Here is a 22,386-nt window from a genome sequence, read left to right on the forward strand (position 1 = left end):
TACGTATATTGTGTACAGCACAGAAGAAAATGAATGAATTGCCCTTATACACAATAATATGGATAAATCTCAAAAACAATGTTAAGAAAAATAAACCAACCACACACACACACAAACGCATCCTATGTGACGATATTCATATGAAGTTCAAGAGGCAAAACTCATCTGTGTCAATACAGATCACCAGTGGGAGGTGAGAATTGACTAAAATAGGGCTCCAAGGAGCTTACTGGATCATGGAAATGTCCTCTGTGCTGATCTGGATGGTGGTGACATGGTGCATACATAGGTGAAAATTCACTGAACTGTCTACTTAGGATGTGTGCATTTTACATGTAGATTATGCCTCAGTAAAAGCGTAAAAAAGTCTGGGTGACCACACTTGATAGAAGCATGACTGAATATCAAAGACTTGCATGTAATACAATGAACACAGTCATCACAGAACAGCCTCAAATACAGTCCCAGTCCTGGGGCCCTTGACAATAGTTTTGATACTTACTACCCACCAGCAGTAAGTATCACAGAGGACATGGCCCTTTCCAGCCAAGTGAGCTGTGGCCCTGCCCAGAGCTCTCAAAGGACTAGCTCCCCTGAGTGGCCCTCATACACCTCCAACAGCACATGGGGCCAAGTGCCAAGAGCCAGGCCAGCACAGCCCTGCTTAGAGGCACGTTCAAGGCTTTGCAGGTCTTTAGTGGAAACCTGTGGGGCCCCGAGCACACTGGATGTGCAGGGTTGACGTGTAAGGAAAACTAGACAAGGGAAACAGCCCTTTAGGAAGGCTCTGTATTTAAAACGCCGGTTACTCCACTGGAATTGTGTAGCTCCAGCTGTGTTGTACCCCAGCCCATGCACCAGGAGCTCTCAGCTCTGGCTGCACATCAGAACCATGGGGAGTTTCTGAAACATAGGCTGTCCAGGCCTCCCTGACCCCAGACCAACAGAATCAGAACCACTCGTACAGTGGTTCTCAAAGTGTGTTCCTGGAGTAGGAACTAGAAATGCAAATCCTCAGGCCCATTGGAGCTGCTCCAGCAATCTCTGCTCCCATTGTTCTCACAAACCCTCCCAGTGATTTGGATGCACACTCAAGTGTGAGACCCGCTGCTGTAGTTAGAAATTTGCATTTCTAACAGCTGCCCAGGTGATGCAGTCCACAATTTGAGAACCACTACTGTCTATCTAATGGATAAAGCCGAACTCTGATGCAGGAGGGAAAGCGGCGATAATAAAAGCTACCCAAGCCCGGCCGGCGTGGCTAAGTGGTTGAGCATCCACCTGTGAACCTGGAGGTCATGGGTTCGATTCCCGGTCAGGGCATATGCCCAGGTTGCAGGCTCAATCCCCAGTGTGGGGCGTGCAGGAGGCAGTGATCAATGATTCTCTCTCATCATTGATGTTTCTATCTCTCTCTCCCTCTCCCTTCCTGGCTGAAATAAACTCCATAAAAATATATAAAATAAAAACAGTGGTGAAACTTAGAGTAATTAAATTTTTTTTTTTTTAAAAAAAAGCTACCCAGGTGAGTGACTCTGATGCAGATGAGGAGGGTTAATAAGGCTTCCATAGACTTTCATGATCTAATCGGCAGGAGGTGCACACAGGTGAGAATGTTCCAGGAGAAGAAATACAGTTTGTTCCTCACATAACCTCAGTGGTTCTCAGCCTCGGCCGCACATGAGCATCACCTGGGAATCTTTTTTAAATCCTGATTTCTGGGCCTCATCCTCCGGAAATTCTGTTTCTTTGTTATGGGGTGGGGCCACAACATTAGTAACAAAGAAACAGAATTTCTGGAGGATGCGGCCCAGAAATCAGGATTTTACAAAGATTCCCAGGTGATTCTAATGTGCAGCCAAGGTTGAGAACCACTGCAGAACCTGTATAAGCCTCTTTTCATCCAATAAAGCTGCAAATTGAGGTTCCTGGTGTCACAGGATTTACTTCCTGGATGCCCATCCCTGAGGGTTTTTTCTGGCACTATTGGACCTGGAGAAGTTTCTGGTAGAACATTGCATAAAAGCCTCAGTTTGGGAAAAGGTCTGATTTTATTCTCGTTGGTCCAAGATAAATGAGAAACAGAGCAAATTAAGGAGGAGTACGGGGATGAAAAAGGAAGAAATTATGTGCAGGGAGTGGAAGAGGAAGAGAGAGAACTATGAGAGAGAAGGGTAGATATTTTTTCTAAGGATGGTTGCCTCTCTCTCTCTCTCTCTCTTTCTCTCTCTCTCTCTCTCTCTCTCTCTCTCTCTCTCTCTCTCTCTCTCTCTCTTTCAATTGAGCACTGAGAAGGGTTTTGTAAACGATTGCAGAGAGGAGCTGGACAAGCTGAACTGCAAATCAGGAAAGAAAGAGATTGAAATGAGTCAAGGGGGACCTCAGAGGAGTGTGGGGCCTGGGAGGTCAGCACACCATGGGAAAAAGTCAGACCTCGTCAGGACTAAAACTTCCTGCTCTGAAAAGTCAAACCGAAGCCTGAGAGAAACTATTGACAACACATGTATCTGAAAGAGGACTTGCATTCCAAATATATAAAGAGCTTGGATAACTCATGAATAGAAAGGCAAACAACTCAATGGGGGGGAAATGGGCAAAAGACATGAATAAACGCTTCACAACGCTGTAGAAATGGCTGACAAGCACATGAAAAGATGGCCTACATTATTAGTCATCAGAAGAACTGCAAAATAAAACCACAGCAAGATACCTGCTGGAATGGCTAAAATTAAGAAGATTTCCAATACCTAGTATCGGCTAGGATGGAGAGTAACTGGAATTCTTATATCTTGCTGGCAGGAACTGAAAATAGTACAACCACTTGGGGACCCAAAGAATATACCTACCATATGACCCACTAATTCTACTCTTAGGTGTTCATCAAAAAGCAATTTTTTCAAATGCCCACAAAAGGACTTGTACACAAATATCAATAGCCACAGGTAAAGGTAGCTAATGACCACCATTTTGGATATGTCAACTGTATGTAATCTGGTTGCTCAAATGTTTGTGAATGTCTACATTAAGATGCATAAGTTATCAAAAATTCAAAAATGCAAATGCTTAAGAAAAAAAGATTTGTACACAAATGTGCATAGCACCTTTATTCACAATTTTTCAAAACTGAAACAATTCAAATACCCATCAACTAGGGTATGGATAAACAAAATTTGGTATAGCCATAGAAAGGGATTATAATAAAAATGATGAAATTACTGAAAGATGACTGCATGGATGACTCTCAAAGGTTAGAGCATTGCCCAGCTGGTATGGCTCAAAGGTTGAGTGTTGACCTATGAACCAGAAGATCATGGTTCAATTCCTGGTCAGGGCTCTACTCCCAGTGTGGGGCTAGGAGGAGGCAGCCGATCAATGATTCCCATTATTGATATTTCCATCTTTCTCTTGCTCTCCCTTCCTCTCTGAAATCAATTTTAAAAACAATTTTTTAAAAAAATTAGAGTGATTCAGGACTGCTCCCCGGCCACATGAAGGCTAGAATGTACGTCCTCCTCTTTTAGGTGTGGGGAAGTCATGTCTCTTCCTGCAGTTTATAGACAAGCGGTTCCAGCCTGTCCATGACCTCAACATAGGTGTGGAGTTTGGGGCCCATATGGTCAACACTGATGGGAAACAAATCGAACTGCAAATCTGGGATACAGCTGGGCAAGAATCCTTCCGTTCCAGCACCCGTTCCTACCACAGGGGACCAGCCGGAGCATTGCTGGTGTAAGACATTACAAGGCGTGAAACGTTCAACCACCTGGCCTCATGGTGACAGGATGCCCGGCAGCAATCCAGTCCCAACATGGTTACCATGCTGATTGGGAATAAGAGTGGCTTAAAGTCCCACAGGGATGTGAAGAAAGAAGAAGGAGAGGCTTTTGCTCAGGAGCGTAGACTTACATTCATGGAAACTTCAGCCAAAACAGCCTGCCATGTTGAAGAGGCCTTCATTAACACAACCAAAGAAATATATAGGGAGATCCAGCAGGGTTTATTTCATATCCACAATGAGGCAAATGGCATCAAGATCCGTCCTCAACGGTATATTTCAACATCAGTGGCACCCATTGCCTCCCAGCGGAACTCTCGTGACATAGAGTCCAACTCTGGCTGCTGCTGAATGTCTGACCTGGACTCTTCTTTCCTTCCTGGAACAGCTTCAGGTCAATAGGCTTACAGAGGTCTTAGCAACTTTGGCTGAAAAAAGCCTCTTTTCAAGGTGTGATGTTCTGCCTTTCCACTTAAAGACCGGGGAAAATTGGGGCCCTTACTGACCTGTCCCTTCTTCAGGGACGTGAGCATTCCTTATACTAGTAGATTAGGGCTCTTCTTATACTCCTATTTTAATTTCTAAAATGTTAGTATCAAAGTTGATTGTCATGGCAATTAAAAAAATAAATTATTTTATTTTATTTTTTTAATTAAATCTTTATTGTTCAGATTATTACATTTGTTCCTCTTTTTTTCCCCCCATAACTCCCCTCCTCCCAGTTCCCGCCCCACCCTCCGCCCTCACTCCCCACCCACTGTCCTCATCCATAGGTGCACGATTTTTGTCCAGTCTCTTCCCGCATCTCCCACACCCCTTTCCCCCCCAGGAATAGTCAGTCCATTCCCTTTCTATGTCCCTGATTCTATTTGTAATCACCAGTTCATTCTGTTCATCAGATTATTTATTCACTTGATTCTTAGATTCACTTGTTGATAGAAGCATATTTGTTGTTCATAATTTGTATCTTTACCTTTTTCTTCTTCTTCCTCTTCTTAAAGGATACCTTTCAGCATTTCATATAATCCTGGTTTGGTGGTGATGAACTCCTTTAGCTTTTCCTTATCTGTAAAGCTCTTTATCTGACCTTCAATTCTGAATGATAGCTTTGCTGGATAAAGTAATCTTGGTTGTAGGTTCTTGGTATTCATCACTTTGAATATTTCTTGCCACTCCCTTCTGGCCTGCAAAGTTTCTGTTGAGAAATCAGCTGACAGTCGTATGGGTATTCCCTTGTAGGTAACTGAGTTTCTTTCTCTTGCTGCTCTTAAGAGTCTCTCTTTGTCTTTTGCTCTTGGCATTTTAATTCTGATGTGTCTTGGTGTGGTCCTCTTTGGATTCCTTTTGTTTGGGGTTCTCCGCGCTTCTTGGACCTGTAAGTCCATTTCTTTCACCAGGTGGGGGAAGTTTTCTGTCATTATTTCTTCAAATAGGTTTTCAATATCTTGCTCTCTCTCATCTTCTGGCACCCCTATAATTCTGATGTTGGTACGCTTGAAGCTGTCCCAGAGACTCCTTACACTATCCTCGCATTTTTGGATTCTTTTTTCATTTTGCTTTTCCAGTTGGGTGTTTTTTGCTTCCTCGCATTTCAAATCATTGACTTGATTCTTGCGCTCCTCTGGTCTGCTGTCGGGAGTCTGTATAATATTCATTATTTCAGTCCGTGTATGCTTAATTTCTAGTTGGTTCCCCAATATAAGATTGAGGGTCTTATTAGTTTTCTTGTAGATCTCATTAAGTTTATCGGCGGCTTCTAAACAGTTCTTGAGAGACCTTAAAAGTGTGGTTCTGAACTCTATATCTTCCATTGACAATTTTGTCCTGTTTGTCTCCGCATTTTGTTATGCTTCCTTGGTGCACCCCCTAGTGGTCTTTGTTCGCAGTCTTATAGTTAAATCTTGATTGTTGTAGTTAATTCCAGGGAGGGTTTGACCTCCAGGCCAAGTGGCTATGAGAATCAGCTGTGTCAGCAGTGAGAGAACTTCTGTCCTCTAGGGAGGTGCTAATCTGGCGTTTGCCTGAGGCTATCCGGCAAATGCCTGTGTGCAGGGTTTGGGTGGGGCGGGTCACACAGGATCAACAGGGTGGGCCGGAGAGAGCAGTTATGGCGGCTCTCAGTCCCGTCCCCAGGGGCTCCGCCTCTCTGAGTCCCAGCACCCGCCGCAAAGCTCAGAGAGAAAGCTGCACTCACTCTGACCGAAGCCAGACAGTCCCGCCTCTCCTGCTTGAGTCTGGGTCCCCAAAGACTCGCCTGTATCTGGAGCTCAGAGTCTGCGACTCCCTCCCGACTGAAAACGCCAACCGCGCCCCCCGCCGCCAGCCCGCTCCGCGCACTCCGCACCTCAGAATTCGACTTCAGCACTGTGCCGCCTCTGAGTGTCCGCATGCGCCTCTCTTTCCTCCCAGCTGTAGGACTTCCACTCAGCCAGCGCTCCTGTGGTTCTGGGCGACGTCCCTTCCGTTCCTTGGCTTCACCCCCGAAGCAGTTGTTCAGAGCAGCAAACTCCGGCGCCAACCTATGCCGCCATCTTGGTTCTCCGGGAATTATGATTGCATTCAAATTATTTTAGAAGTATACATAATCTGCTCCTCACCAGGAATCAGTAACAAGGGTCTGGGACATTCTGCTTGAGCACTTGAGATTCCTGGGATCTGGCTAGCCTTTGGGTATAGATCCTCAATCTTTGAATTTCATTGCGTTTTTCCACCTGTCACTTCATAAGAGTTCTTGCAGCAGGCTGCAAGAGTTCTTGAACTGCTGAACAATGCTGAATACTTCTCTACCATCTTATTACTAGTCTTAGAGTAACTACAAAACTTTTGAGAGCCGTGGAATTGCTCCTGGACCTGTGGTCACTTATTACCTAAAGAAAACATCTTCCCCTGTTTGCTTGTTTTAGGGACCAGACCCAATATTGTAGTATCTCTCACCAGATAGACCCCTACTATTTCATCTTTCTTCTTAACGAGACCCACTGAGACTTTTTACTCATCAAGCTATTCTGCTTACTTACTGAACATGACATATTTACTTCCACTTCTATGCCGTGGCACATGCTCTGCTCTCTGCTAACATCATACTCAAAGTCCAAAACTTTTTCCTTCAGAAAGTCTTCTTTGACTGACCTAGGGACTTCTAAGCAATTATTGACATGGTACCCCTTAGCTTTCATATGTTGTTTATTCCTATGTATACTTATTTGTATTTATGTTGCTTTGTAAATATGTTTTATAGTTGTTTTGTGCGTGGAATCTGTCTCCCCACATCGGATGTAAGCTCCCTGAGAGCAGGGACCACGTCGTCCCTGTACTTTGTGAAGCACTCCCTCCACCATTCCTTCACAGTGCCTGGTGCTATTTATGTGATCGTTGAATTTAACTGACATACTTGAAGACTCGGCACAGGTCTATTTTAGAGTTCAGAGGAAACAAAAGGCCGTGGAGTCTTCTCTTTGTAACTCTATCTCAGTCTCTTCCATCTGCTTACCCTGGATTCCATATTGCTCTTCTCCCTCTCCTCTCTTTCCCTTCTTAGCTCTTTGCTTCCCTTCCATGCAGCGTACAGTAAGGCTGCCTGCTTCTAAGCAGTCAAATAAATGGGTGTTTCTGCAGCCATTCTCCTTTTCAAGAGCATATAACACCATCCTAGCCAAATTTGCCTTTGCTTCTCTCTTCATTCAGCTTTCTGGGTCAGTTGCTGCGTCTTTTTGCCTTGATGTCCCATACTATTCCACAGCACTGAGGTCTCATGCATTTTTCTAATTTTTTGTTGTTGGTGGTGAATTGCTTCATTATTAAATATATGCATGTATCCAAAAACAAAAAAGATTAGAGATGCTGGGGTCCAACCCCAGCAGGTCCAGGGGTCCCCAAAGGTGTGGACAGAGTCGGCGAAGAAGGAATGACACAGAGACAGCGTTCAGTTGATCAACAGCCTAGCCAGGATCTCTAGCCAAGTTCTGGTCAGGATCTCCAGCAAAGTTCTGGTTAGGATCTCCAGCCAGGTTCTGTGTCCATGTTCTCTTGCTAGGTTCTCCAGCCTGGTTCTCCATGTTCTCCAGCCAGGTTCTGTAGCCATGTTCCCTCGTTAGGTTCTGTCCAGGTTTTCCAGCCAGGTTCTGTAGCCATGTTCCCTCGCTAGGTTCTGTCCAGGTTCTCCAGCCAGGTTCGGTCACCAGGTTCTAGTTAGGTTCTCTTGCCATGTTCTATCCAGGTTCTGTAGCCATGTTCTGTCTCTAGGTTCTTCAGCCAGGTTCTCTCGCTAGGTTCTGTGTCCTGTTGTCTTGTTACATCTGTATTTATACCAGTTGATTCAATCCTATCAATCTCTATTACAAAGGTTAGGGCGTTTCTTATCTCCATTCCAGGGAGTAAAGATTATGTAGCTTAAGTGTGATTGTTCGTAGTTAAAGTGATTAACTACCCGCCTGGCAGTTAGTTAAGGGGTTTTATTCCCTTCCTAACTTCAGGGGAAAATCCCTACCTGGGGAAACAACCTTTCTCGGAGGTGACCTTGGTTAAAACACATAGCGCCAAGAAGGTGAGAAAACATATTAAGAACAGTATGCCATATACGCCAGGTCCCTTGAAACATATGCTGTGCAGATGTTCCTTCCCTGCAGCGACTGTGTCAAGCAGCAAGGATGGACCGGCTCCCAGCATAGAGCATCATCCTGATACCCTAAGGATTTGGGATTTGATCCCCAGTCAGGGTACATATAAGAATCAACCAATGAATGCATAAATAGGTAGAACAACAAATCAACATTTCTCTCTCTGTCTCTCTCTCTCCCTTCCTCTCTGTCTAAAATCAATTTTTTTAAAAAATCACCGTAGGGAGTAAAACAAGCTAGATAAAAAGAGTGTCTAAAACATGATTCCATTTATATAAAATTTTTAAACAAGAGAAGCAAATTTACAGTAACAGAAAGCAGTACAGTGGTTGCCTGGAATTGAGGGGACAGCAAAGAAGGACTAAGGAACTTCCTCTGATAATGGATGGGTGCTAGATCTTGTTTAGGTGTATACATTGGTCAAAAGTCATCAAACTGATGCTTAAAATGTATAAATGAAGTTTATTGTATATAAATTATACCTTGATAAAGTTAATTTTTAAAATAGCAAAAGAAAATGTTTAAGTATTTTAAAAAGCAAAAATAATAACAACAAAAAAGAATAAGAATTTCTTAAAATACAAAGAAGTCCAGCCAGTGGTGCTCAGTGGTTGAGTATCAACCCATGAACCAGAAGGAACAGTTCGATTCCCGGTCAGGGCGCATGCCTGGGATTTGGGCTCGATCCCCTGTAGGCACGCAGAAGGCAGCTGATCAATGATTCTCTCTCATCATTGATGTTTCTATCTCTCCCTCTCTCTCTCTCCCTTCCTCTCTCTGAAATCAATAAAAAAACATATTTTAAAAATAATAATAATAATAATAATAATAATAATGCTCTCTATGTACAGATATTGGAAGGGTTCCAAGATATATTTTCAAGTGAAAAAAAAAGCAAGATGTATAACAGTTTTATAGAGTGAAATCATATCTGTTTAAATAAATAAATAAATAAATAAATAAATAAATAAATAAATGCTATATGTATGAGGAGGGTGAGAAGAATATATTTGCTTACATAGTTATACTAGTATATGTATATATACCAAAAAATGTCTTTGCAAGTGTCAGGGAGGAAAAACTTTCCTCTATCCTCTTAGGTTCTGAAGGTGGAGGCTTGTAGACTAAACAAAAGACAGATCAAAAAAAAAAAAAAAAAGACAGATCAGCAAGAGGGAAGTCAGAACCTATTTATGCATACATGAGGGAGTGCTCAGTGATGACTAAATTAAAGCGGTCTTTGGAATTTGGGCCTTTTATATTTATATACTTAGTAGAAGAAAGGGAAAGGGAGGGAAAAGGGCTTCTCCAGAAAGAACAAAAAGGTTTCTTTAGGAAAGACAAGTGGGTTTTTAGGAGAATAAACCAGAGATAAGAAAGTTTGTGGTAATGTTTGCTCGTGCAGGTGTGATACTCTTTCATCTTCTTCATGAGATTTATGGTATATTTACTCTTGGTCTCTCTCTCTCTCTCTCTCTCTCTCTCTCTCTCTCTCTCTCTCTCTCTCCTGGTAGCAGAAGCTGCCCTGAAGAGGGAATTCATAGCAGTCCTCATTTCTCTGAGGTTTCTGCTTTGAGTTGGATAAGGGAAACTCCGAGAAGGCTTCTTTCTGTATCTGTTGAATCTCAAACATCTTTAGCTTAAAATAATCTTTGTTCCAATTCTGGGGTTCCAAGTGGGTCCTCACACAAGATACACAAGAAACTGATAATAGTGGTTATCCATTTGCAGGGCAGGGGATGGAGGAGGACAGGAAATGGGAGGTTAGGGACAGGGGTGTGGGGAAACATTTTTTTTGCTACACTTTTTTTTTTTTTTTTTTTTTATTGCTTAAAGTATTACAAAGGGTATTACATATGTGTCCATTTTATCCCCCCGCCCTAGACAATCCCCTAGCCTCCCCTATCCCCCAATGTCTTATGTCCACTGGTTATGCTTCTATGCATGCATACAAGTCCTTTAGTTGATCTCTTACCCCCCTACCTCCTGCCCCGCAACCCTCCCCGGCCTTCCTGCTGCAGTTTGACAATCTGTTTGAGGCAGCTCTGCCTCTGTATCTATTATTGTTCAAAAGTTTATAATGGTCTCTATTATCCATGAATGAGTGAGATCATGTGGTATTTTTCCTTCATTGACTGGCTTATTTCACTTATTTGCTACACTTTTTTAATGTTTTAAGTTTTAGAAAGATATGAATGCATTGCTGACTCAAAAAAAATTAAGTTCTAAGTATGTTTCAAATTTATTTAAGGAGTGGTTTCTCACACACACACACACACACACACACACACACACACACAGGCGCGCGCCTCATTTAGGAAAAGATGGATTTTTGCCTCATTAGCAAAGGCCTAATGGGATCTAGCCCTGAGGGAGGCTTATTTTATTATCATTGGCTACCAATCCTACCCAGGAAAGATTATAAAACAGAGTCAAGTCACCTTTTCCACTTTGCTGGGAGAGACACTTACAGCAATGTGACAACTGTTAGTACCAGGACCCTCTCTCATGGCTCCCCTCCAGTCTCCAGGAATACAGTGGCAGCTACAGAGGGTAAGGGTGGGCTGGGAGGGAACCGTGGAGGATGGAAACCTTCCCCCTTCAAGATTTCAGGTTACTGTTTGGGCTTTGCACATGGTAGAGGGTGAAAGGATTGGTGAAACTCTGAACTAACATGCTGACCCTTTGCCAATACAAGAATCAAAGTGCTTTCCATCCCAGACAGAGAGCAGTTCCTAGTTTGAAGAAGATTCTAAAATAGGAATTCAAGGTCAAGTGAAGGTTTTTCAGATAGAGTTCATCAGCATGTCTTAAATGCCCTGGAATTCAAAAATATGAACCAGAGAGAGAGGGGATCAAGGTTCTGAGTTCTGGGGATACACCTCAGGTCTGGAACATGCCAAGCACATTCCCACCTGAGGGCAGCTAAACTAGCCACCTCCTCTACCTCGACTCCCCATCTCTAAATCTTCTCTTGTTGGCCCCCACTTCTCATCCTGAGCTCCATTTCATTGTACCCTCCTCAAAGAGGCCTTCTCTGGGCACCCAAAGAAGAGGTATAGATCCACCCAAGCAGCCTCTAATATATCCCCTTTTTAAAAAATGTATTCTCTTTATAGCCCGTATGATCATCAAATTCTTTCATATTTGCTGTCTTTCACAAGGAATGGCACGGCCATAATGGGCTTGTTCTCCATGACCCCAGTGTTTAGAGCAGTTGCCTAGTACATAGAGGACACTCAATATTTGCTCAATTAATGAAAAAATAATTGAAAGTTAAGCTTGAGATGTATGTGAAATATTTAAGGGCAGATGTGAAGCCATCAAATGTGGAAAACATCCAGGCTGGAGGTGTACACTTGGACATCATTAGAACAAATTCAGCTTTTAACTCCATAGGAACAGATAAACTCGCCTGAGGAGAGCTTTAAAGAAGAAAGGCTGGGACCTGAGGAGCCCAAAATTTAGAGGTTGGAGAGAGCAAAGGAGCAAGCAAGGAAGATAAACAAGAAGAGACCACTGAGGTAAGGGCAACCAGAAGGTGTCTCTGAGGCTGAGAGACAGGAGCACCTGGAGGACAGGGAGTGACCAGCTGTGTGGAATGCTGGTCTGGGAGTTGCTGGCCTGGAGGCCATCAGGACCTCGACAAGAGCAGTTTCAGGGGCAGGCGCCTGCAGGAATGGACCAGTGATGAAGGGAAGTGAGGGCAGAAGCTCTGTGTGTGAATGGCTCAATCACTGAGCTGAGAATGGCTCATAAACTGGGTATAGCTACAGGCAGATATGACTCAAGGGAAGATTCTTTTTCTTTTCTGATCAACTTTTTCTTTTGAAAAGTTTCAAACCTGCAGAAAGTTGAAAGAGGAATACAATGCACTCCTCTTCACCCTTTACCTTTCTTTAGTCATCATTTGTTAACACTGCCACATTTACTTCCCCCATTCATATATATATATACTAGAGGCCTGTTGCACGAAGAGATTCGTGCAATAGGCCTTCCCTTCCCTTGGCTGCTGGCACCAGTTTTCCTCTGGCACCTGGGACCCAGGCCTTGGCTCTGGCTGGGCTCCGGCCAGAGCCCCCCCCTCCACCCCCAGCCATCAGGCTTCGAGGCTCCGCTTGGCGCGGGGGCCGGGAGGCCTCACGGCTCTGCTGATCCCAGGGCCAGGAGGCCTCACTGCTCGGCCGGCTTTGGGGCCGTTTGGCTTTGCTTCACCGCTTGGAGCTTACGTATGCAAATTAACTGCCTTCTTTGTTGGCAGTTAATTTGCATGTTGCCCTGATTAGCCCATGGGAAGTGTGCGAAGGTACGGTCAATTACCCTTTTTGTCTTTTATTAGATAAAAATATATATATTCATTTGGGGTGAATCATTGAAAAAAAAGTTGTAGATATTCCTAAATACTCACCATGCTTTTCCTAAGAACAAGACCATTCCCCTATGTAACCTCAATGCCATATCCCACCTGAAGAAATTTAATATTGAAGCAATGACATTACCTCATAAACAGACCATATTCACATTTCCCCAACAGTCCAGAAACATCCCCTCTAGCTGCTTTCTTTTTTCCTGGCGCTGGATCCAATTGAGATTCATACATTCCATTTGGTTGTCACGTCTCTGTACTCTCCTTAATCTAAAACAGCCTCTGCATTTTTTATTTTTATTTATTTTTGTCTTTCATGGCACTGACAGCTAGAAGAGTTCAGGCCAGTTGTCACGTAGCATGTCCCACATCCTGGATATGTCTGATTGTTTCCTCATGATTGGATTCAGGTTAAACATTTTTGGCAAGAATACCACATAGATGATGTGAACTTCTTAAGGAAGAGTGGTTTTTGTTTGTTTGCTTGGTTGGTTGGTTTTTTACATATATAATTGATGAGAGAGGGAGAGGGAGAGAGAGAGAGAGAGAGAGAGACTAGTTGTTCCAGCTATTTATACGTTCACTGGTTGATTCTTGTATGTGCCCTGATTGGCGATGCTGTAACCAACTGAGCTATCTGGCCAGGGCTCAAGGGAGAGTTTTTTTAAAGATAGAAAATACTCAGTTCAGTAAGGGTGATGGGAAAAATGAATGAGGTGATGAATCCCTGAAATGAGGGTGAGGGTGGGATTAGATGAAGGGGTTAGCAGCAGGTATGTCTCTTTGGTTGTAACAAACAGGAACCAGAATGGGAAGATGGTGAAAATGAAGGAATGTTGTCTGATACAAGGAGGATAAGTATGTTTACATATGATGGCTTCTACTTTCTCAGTGAAATGAGGCAAAGTCAGCAGCTGAACCTAAAAGTAAAAAATGGGGGAGGAGAAGAGGAAGTTTTGAGGAAGAAAGATACAGTATGACATGGTCATTGGTGGAAGGGCCAAAGTAGGCTTTCCAGAGAAATATAAAATGTTTGGCTGCCCTGTTGGTAGGTGTAAAATTGTGGGAAATACTTAAAATACTATGGAAACAGCATAAAGTTTGCTCAAATAATTAAACTGAGAATTACCATATGATATAGAAATCCACTTCTGGGTATATACCAAACAGAAATGAAAGCATGATCTCAAAGTTATTTATACATCCATATTCATAACAATATTATTCACAATAGCCAAAAGGTATAAGCAACACAGCCAGGTGTCCATTGATGGGTGAATGGATAAACAGAATGTGGTCTATACATACAATAGAATATTATATAGTCTTAAAAAGGAAGGAAATTCTGACACATGTTCCACCATGGATGAATCTTGAGGACATTCTGCTAAGTGAAATAAGCCAATCACAAAAAGACAAATACGATGTCATTTCACTCATATGAGTAATCGGATCCATAGAAACAGAAGGTAGAATGGTAGTTTCCAGGGGCTGGGGGAAGTGGGGGATGGGGAGTTATTGTTTAATGGGCACAGAGTTTCAATTTTGCAAAATGAACAAGTTCTGGAGATTGGTTGCACAACGATGGGAATACACTTAACGCTACTGAACTGTACACTTAGAAATGGTTAAGATGTTAAATTTTACATTATGCATATTTCACCACAATAAGGTATTACATAAATAAATAGGAAAAAATTTAGACATGGCATGGTTAGTGTCCGGTGAGACTTGAGATAATTCATTTATGGGGAAATCAGTCAGCTCAGTTGCACAGTTTTCCTCCAACCAATGTTCTGCTGCTCAGGTATATACAGAAAGAAGACAAATACTTGTGTTCATCCAGGATTGATTCTACAAAGAGAGAGGGGCTAGGGAATTGATCGAAGAGGTGTAGTCGATTTATTATTGTCAAGCAAATATTTCCATCCCAGGGAATGGAAAACAGTTCCCTGACTCATTGGGCTTGACCATGTGACTTGCTCTGACCAATAGGCAGGCAGAAGTGACAATGTGCCAGTTCCAAGCTGAGGCCTTAAAAGATTGCATCTTTTCACTCCCTTCTGATGCTCCCACTATGCGCCATGGAAAGAACATTTCTGTACAGCCATTGCTCCTTCACCTAGTCTTAGAACAAGAGATGCTGGAGCCTAAAGCCCAGGTGTGACAAAACAAATCGGCTTTTTCACAACAGGTTTGCCACCGGAACACTGGTGTCATGAAAACTACCCCTAAATCTAAGCCAAAGTAGGAAAGAAAAAGACTCATATCAACATCATCATAGTTGGACATGTAGATTCCAGCAAGTCTACCATTACTGGCCATCTGATCTACAAATGTGATGAGATCAACAAAAGAACCATTGAAATTTTTGACAAGGAGGCTGCAGAGATGGGAAGGGCTTTTTCAAGTATGCCTGCATTGGATAAATCAAGAGTTGAACATGAGGGTAGTAGCTCCATTGATATCTCCCTGTGGAAATTCGAGACCAGCAAGTATTATGTGATGATCACTGATGCACCAGGACACAGAGACTTCATCAAAAACATGGTTACAGGCACATCTCAGGCTGACTGCTGTCCTGATTGTTGCTGCTGATGCTGGTGAACTTGAAGCAGGCATCTCCAAGAATGGGCAGACCTGTGAGCATGCCCTTCTGGCTTACACACTGGGTGTGAAACAACTGATTGTTGGTGTTAACACAATGGATTCCACTGAGCCACCCTACAAGGCAGAAGAGATACAAGGAGATTGTTAAAGAAGTCAGCACCTACATTAAGAAAATTAGCTACAACTCTAACATAGCAGCATTTGTGCCAGTTCCAGGTTGGAATGGCGACAACAGGCTGGAGCCAAGTGCTAACATCCTTTGGTTCAAGGGGTGGAAAGTCCCCCATAAAGATGGCAATGCCAATGGACCAGGCTGCTTGGAGCTCTGGATTGCATCCTGCCACCAACTCGTCCAAATGACAAGCCCCTGCATCTGCCCCTCCAGGATGTCTACAAAATTGAAGGCATTGGTACTGTCCATGCGGGCCGAGTGGAGACTAGTGTTCTCAAACCCAGCATGGTGGTCACCTTGGCTCCAGTCAATGTTACAACTGAAGTGAAGTCTGTTAAAATGCACCATGAAGCTTTGAGTGAGGCTCTTCCTGGGGACATTGTGGGCTTCAGTGTCAAGCATGTGTCTGTCAAAGATGTTTGTCATGGCAATGTGGCTGGTGACAGCAAAAATGATCCAGAAATGGAGGCAGCTGGTTTCACAGCTCAGGTGATTACCCTGAACCATCCAGGCCAGATCAGTGCCAGACATGCACCTGTGCTGAACTGTCACACAGCTCACATTGCCTGCAAATTTGCTGCCATCATTAATACGGTTCCTGGCAAGCCCGTGTGTGTTGGGAGCTTCTCTGACTGTCCTCCTCTCAGCCGTTTTGCTGTTCATGACATGAGACAGACACACAGGTGCCATCAAAACAGTGAACAAGGAGACAGCGGGGGCTGGCAGTCACCAGTCTGCCCAGAAAGCTCAGAAGGCCAAATGAATATTAGCCCCAATACCTGCCACCCGTCTTAGTCGTTGGTGGAAGAATGATCTCAAAACTGTCTCAAGTGGCCATTGAAGTTTAATAGTATAAAGACTGGTTAATGATTACAATGCACTGTAAAACCTTCAGAACGAAAGGAGAATGTTTGGTGGACCGTCTGGGGGTTTTTGTGTGGCAGTTTTTAAGTTAGTTTTTAAAATCAGTACTTTTTTTAAATATTTTTTTATTGATTTCAGAGAGGAAGGGAGAGGGAGAGATAGAAACATCCATGATAAGAGAGAACCATGGATCGGTTGCCTCCTGCACGCCCCCTTACTGGGGATTGAGCCCACAACCCGGGCATGTGCCCTGACCAGGAATCGAACCTGTGACCTCCTGGTTCATAGGTCGATGCTCAACCACTGAGACACACCGGCCGGGCATAAAATCAGTACTTTTTAATAAAAACAACTTGGCCAAAAGCTGTCACAGAACATTGAAACCCATTAGAACAAAGTTCAGTGGGAAACCTGTGTGCTCTTTTGGCTAACGCCATAACTTTCTATTATACTATTTAGGTAAAAGACTTAAGTAAGAGCTGTCCATAACCTATTTCTGGTGTTGCATCTGCTGAAACTTTAGAATTTAATATTTCTGGTTAGCATTCCCCTGGGTGAAAACTTTTTTTTCACCATGTTTTGAGGGGAGGAGTCATCGGATTACATAGTAAAAGCTATGGAAGGGGGTCTGTTGGTGCCATACTTCATAGGTTAGGACAGATGAGCAAAGAGTAGCTTTGTTTATGTGTAAGCAAGTTAATAAAGGCCAAATTCTCTAATATTAAAGTCCATGTGTTGCTTTTTTTTTTAAGCCAGGAAAACTATTGGTAAGAAGTAAGCTTTGTTGTGTAAGCCACTGAGATTTATTACTGCAGCAAAGACTAACTAATACAGGGATTATAATGATAAACCTACTGAGGGAAGGAAGAAAAGTAATGATAGCGAAAAGCTATTAGAAGTCTTGATGAAGTAATAGGTTTCTTGAAATGGGAAAATTTCCAACAAGTGAGCCAGGAGGATAAATAGTTGTCAGAGAGGTAAAATGTTTGAAAACAAGATTTCAGCTCTGATGTGATTTCTAGTAATGACAAAGTCCAAGGTGTGATTATAATAGTGGGCAGCTGAGATAGACAAAGGAAATTCTGACAGGGTTGAAAAGATTTATCTCTTTAGGGTGGAGTTTAAATTGAAATAAATGATTGCCACAAGATCTACCCATCAGGAATGAGTCTGTTTTAATTGGTAGGGAGAAAATAGCAGCACTAACTTTCCCGTGAGAGCAATGATGTGTCCAAAGTTAGGACAGATCATCTCATGGTGTTTTTAGAATCATTGGATGCTATACTGCCACCTACTAGCTGCAGACTCTTTGCTGCTGAAAACTTCCTTATTTTCCAGAACCCATGATGCAGGCAGTCTCCAGAAACATAACTGAGAAAAAGAAAAGTGAGAGAAGGAAGAGTACATCTCCCCCAAGGTAGACAAGAGCCTTCATTATAAATGGAGAATAGCCTACGTATTAACTAAAAAGACTATCTCAAAACAATCCCACAGGCTACAGATGCTTTTAACTGTGTTAGAACAACTTGGAGCCTGGTGGCAAATAGATTCTTACTGTGTAGCCCTGAACAAATCACTCTAGTACTCTGAGTCTCCTTAATTTTCACATCGAAAAATTGAAACAATAATGCTTGGAGATCAATTATAGAGAGCCAGGCACATGGCAGAAGGTAGAAAGGAAACCATAATTATTGTTGTTGTCATTGTGTTTCTAGCATGAAGAAACAAATGTTCCTTTAATGAAAGTTCCTAAGGAAGGATAGGCAACTACCAAAACAATCTATTCAAAGAGATACACTCAAAAATACTATAAATAAATCAATAATAATATTAAATGTAAATGGTCTAAATATACCAACTTAAAAAACAGAGATTGGTAGAGTGAATTAAGAAATATGACCCTACCATATGCTATATACAAGAAACTCACTTCAACTATGATATAGGCAGATTGTAAAAGAGTGGAAACAGATATATCATGCATACCCCAATCAAAGCAAAGCAGGAGTGGCTATATTAATATTAGATAAAGTAGATTCCAGGGAAAAGAATATTACCAAAGACAGAAAAGGACATTATCCTATCTAATAAAAGAGAAACATGGTAATTGGCGTACGACCGCTACCCTTCCCATTGGCTAATCAGGGTGACATGCAAATTAACTGCCAGCCAAGATGGCGGTTAACCGCCAACAAAGATGGCGGCTAATTTGCATACTGAAGGCAGGGTAGGACAGCGTAAGCCACCATCCAGGCCCCCGTTTGCCATGGGTGCTGGCGGGGGCTGGGGCCAAGGCAAGCGGTGCTGGTCACTGCACCGGAGCCCTCCCCCGCCCACCGGAGGGGTGGGGGCTGGGGCCAAGGCAAGCAGTGCCAATCACTTCACCTGCCTACCAGAGACAGGGGGCCCACTCCTTGTGCCATCGTGGGCGTGGGCGGGAGCTGGGGCGAAGGCAAGCGGTGCAGTTCGACTAGCCCGAGCCCAAGCCCGCCCACCGGAGACCCATCCCAATGCGATCTGGGGGCGGGCGGGGGCTGGGGCAAATGCAAGCGGTGCCCATTGCCTCGCCGAAGCCCTCGCCTGCCCACTGGAGACCCGTGCCAATGCGCGGGGGCTGGGTCGAAGGCAAGTGGTGCAGATTGCCTTGCCGGAGCCCTGCCTGCCCACTGGAGACATGTCCCAGTGCGATCCAGGGGGCGGGTGGGGGCTGGGGCAATGCAATCCATGCAGATGCCTTGCCCGAACCCTCGCCTGCCCACCGGAAACACATCCCAATGCAATCTGGGGGCGGGCGGGGGCTGGGGCAAGGCAAGCGGTGCCCATTGCCTTGCCAGAGCCCTTGCCCGCCCACCAGAGACACGTCCCAATGCGAAGGCAAGAGATGTGGATCGCCTCGCCCAGGCCCAAGCCCGCCCACCGGAGACACAGGGCCCACTCTGAGAGAGAGAGAGAGAGAGAGAGAGAGAGAGAGAGAGAGAGAGAGAGAGAAAGAAAAAGAGAGAGAGAGAGAGAGAGGCGGAATTTTGCATCCTGCATCCCTCCCGGATTGACCACTGTGATTCCAAGCCAGCAAGGGCTGCCTTCAGGACGGTGCTCCAGGTCCCTCACCCCCACCCCAGGCCTGAGAGCACAGTGCTGGGCAGGGGCACCCAGGGGTTTGGGAATGCAGCACGAGGGGCTGGCACAACGTGGGGGTGAGCTGTGTTTATACCGCCAAGTTCCCCACTTCTACCCTGGCCGGGCATGCATCCTCCTTCCCCTCAGAGGCCCAGCTCCTGCCTACATGCTTGCTGGGCAGGCCCAACTGCACCCAGGAGTGAGCCATGGTGATCAGGATGGCCACTTCCTGGGATGGGACGGCCGGACCACGGCGATTCATGAGGACGATGAGGCCCGTGGGGCATGTGCAGGGGGTGGCCGGCCAAGCCAAGACTGGCTTCAGTGGGGCCAGTAGGAGCCCTTTGAGGCCACCCCAACCCCCACAGGTCTCAGGTGGATGGTGGCCCAGTGGAGAGCAGTTTCTCCATGCATGGTGCCCAGGGATGGCTGTGAGCTGCTGCAACCCTGCCCCACGCTTCAGGGTCGGGGAGAAGGCTCGCAGCCACCAGCACCCTAGGCTGCACCTCCTGTGCCTCAGCCTGCCAGGTTTTCAAGGTCCAGAGCAGGTGAGCTGCTCCCTTCCCCCAGTGGTAGAACAGGGAGGAGAGTGCTGGGTGCAGGGAGGGGACCTCAACTGGGATCCTCCTGGTGTAGGGAAGGGGCCTGGCCTGGGCCCAGTGGGGAGCTTAGGAAGTCTGGCTAAGCAGGCGCTGGTTCATACCAACTCTTACTCTGCCATCTTCCTCCAGCTCTTCAAGCTAGCCCCCCTGCCCCACCTGTCCGGGGCAATGGGCTCTGGGTGACCTCCCTGAGCTCAGACTGTGGACCCAGAGACCTCAAGGAAGAGTGCAGGGGCCGGTGCAGAACTACCAGGGCAGAGTGTCTCGGTAAAGTTTGCAACTGACCCATTGAGGAAGCCCCAGAGGGGAAAGGCCGGGAGGCATGAATTGCCAGCACTTTAGCCACTTGAAAAGAGCTCCACTTGGAATGTGAGGCGGTTGTATGTTCAGCTGAGAAGTGAGGGGGCTGAACTCCACTGTCGCTGGGCTCCTGTCAGTCCGAGGCCCAAGCGTCCACCACGACAAGGAAAGAACAGAGTGAGGGGCCCGGAGGAAGGGGGGACAATTGAAAAAAACCATGTCTAGACTTTCCCCAGCCCTCTCCTTCTTTCTGCTGCCTACAAGAGCCCCAGGCCCAGCCACAGTTCTGTCTCCACCTTTTTGTACCCTATTTTCCAACCACAGAGGAAAGAAATAAGGAAGGAGTCTGTGCTGCATTCAGAAAGTATCTATATACCTGATCGGCCAGTTGCCTTCCACAGAGGGAGGCCAGACTGTGGCTTAGGCTCACTCCCCACAGGGACATCAGTAGGACATCCTGTGAGGGCTCCCAGACTGTTAGAGGGGGCAGGCTGGGCTGAGGGATGCCCCCTGAGTGCACAAATTTTTGTGCACTGGGCCACTAGTATAATGATAAAAGAGTCAATTCGCCAGCAATCTTAAATGTGCATGCACCGAACAGCAGAGCTAAAAAATAATATAAAGTAAAACTGACAGAACTTAAAGGACAAATCCACAATGAGAGTTGGCACATTCAATATCCTTCTCAAAACAGTTGAAAAAACAACTAAACAGAAAATCACAAGGATATAAAATAACTCAACACCACCATCAAACAACAGAATCTAATTGACATGTATAAAACATTCTACTTGCCAATAGCAGAATACACATTCTTTTCAAGTGGAAACAGAATATATGCTAAGATAGACCATATACTGAGCCATCAAACAAACCAAACAAATTAAAGGAATTCAAATCACCAAGTGTGTTCTCTGACTACAATGAAATGAAAATGGAAATCAAGAACAGAAAAATAACAGGAAAATCTCCAAATACTTGGAAAATAAATAACACACTTCCAAATAATCCACTAATCAAAGAGAAAGTCTCAAGGGAATTTTAACATATTTATTGAATTGAATGAAAATAACAAACAAATAATAAACAAAACAAAAGACTATAGTCCAAGCCCTAGCCGGTTTGGCTCAGTGGATAGAGCATCGGCCTGCAGACTGAAGGGTCCCAGGTTTGATTCCGGCCAAGGGCACATGCATGGGTTGTGGACTTGATCCCCAGTGGGGGGCATGCAGGAGGCAGCCAACCAATGATTCTCTCTCATCATTGATGTTTCTATCTCTCTATCCCTCTCCCTTCCTCTCTAAAATCAATAAAAATATATTTAATATTCAGATGCAACACTTATCAAAATATCAGCAATGACCAAATAGGGTTTATTTAAATAAAAATATGTTAATGCACAGCTAATTCGGTAGTTTTTAAAAATCTATCAATAGTAACACTATTTAAAAGAAAATCACATGATCATATCAATCAAGGCAGAAAAAGCATTTGACAAAATTCAATATCCATTCATGATTTTAAAAATAAACTCTCAGAAAAATAATAGAGGAAAACTTACTTAACTAGATAAGTTGTATCTACCACAAAATCTATCAGTTATGTTAAACTTAATGGCAAACACTGAATGTTTTCCCCATAAAATTGTTATCGATGGAGAATTCTTAGTGTCCCCAACTTTGCTAGTGGAATGGGGATTTTTGCGATGTCACAAGAAAAGATATTTTTTAGATCTGCACGGGAGGATGAAATATTGTAGAGAGCTTTATCTCTGTAAAATCAAATCCCTTAGTTTCCAAGGTCCCATTTTTCTACATTCTGCCAAGGAAAAGGCCCATTGCTTTCAGCCGAGCTAGGATTAAAGCCATTTCCCAGAGTTTCTGCTCCACATTTGCACCCTTCAGTCCAGCATCAGGCTAGCTTAGTTTGTGTTCCAAGCTGTAGTCCATCAGTCCATTGCGTAT

The 22,386-nt window shown here is 44.2% G+C and overlaps 1 protein-coding gene and 1 pseudogene across 1 annotated transcript in view; one reads left to right on the forward strand and one right to left on the reverse strand.

Annotated features, from left to right (window-relative positions):
- Positions 1–3,598: 3,598 nt before the first annotated feature.
- LOC118663588 lies at positions 3,599–4,126 on the forward strand (annotated as a pseudogene).
- A 9,810-nt stretch (positions 4,127–13,936) lies between these two features.
- Positions 13,937–22,386, reverse strand: part of SNX5 (sorting nexin 5) — a 62,504-nt gene continuing 54,054 nt past the window's right edge. Inside the window, exon 14 of the mRNA XM_036321384.1 lies at positions 13,937–15,481. Coding sequence (XP_036177277.1) covers positions 15,419–15,481 — 63 coding nt within the window. The 3' untranslated portion in view covers positions 13,937–15,418. The remainder of the gene's footprint in view (positions 15,482–22,386) is intronic.

This window comes from Myotis myotis, unplaced genomic scaffold (assembly GCF_014108235.1).
Source record: "Myotis myotis isolate mMyoMyo1 unplaced genomic scaffold, mMyoMyo1.p scaffold_m19_p_9, whole genome shotgun sequence".
In the NCBI taxonomy this organism is placed as follows: domain Eukaryota; kingdom Metazoa; phylum Chordata; class Mammalia; order Chiroptera; family Vespertilionidae; genus Myotis; species Myotis myotis.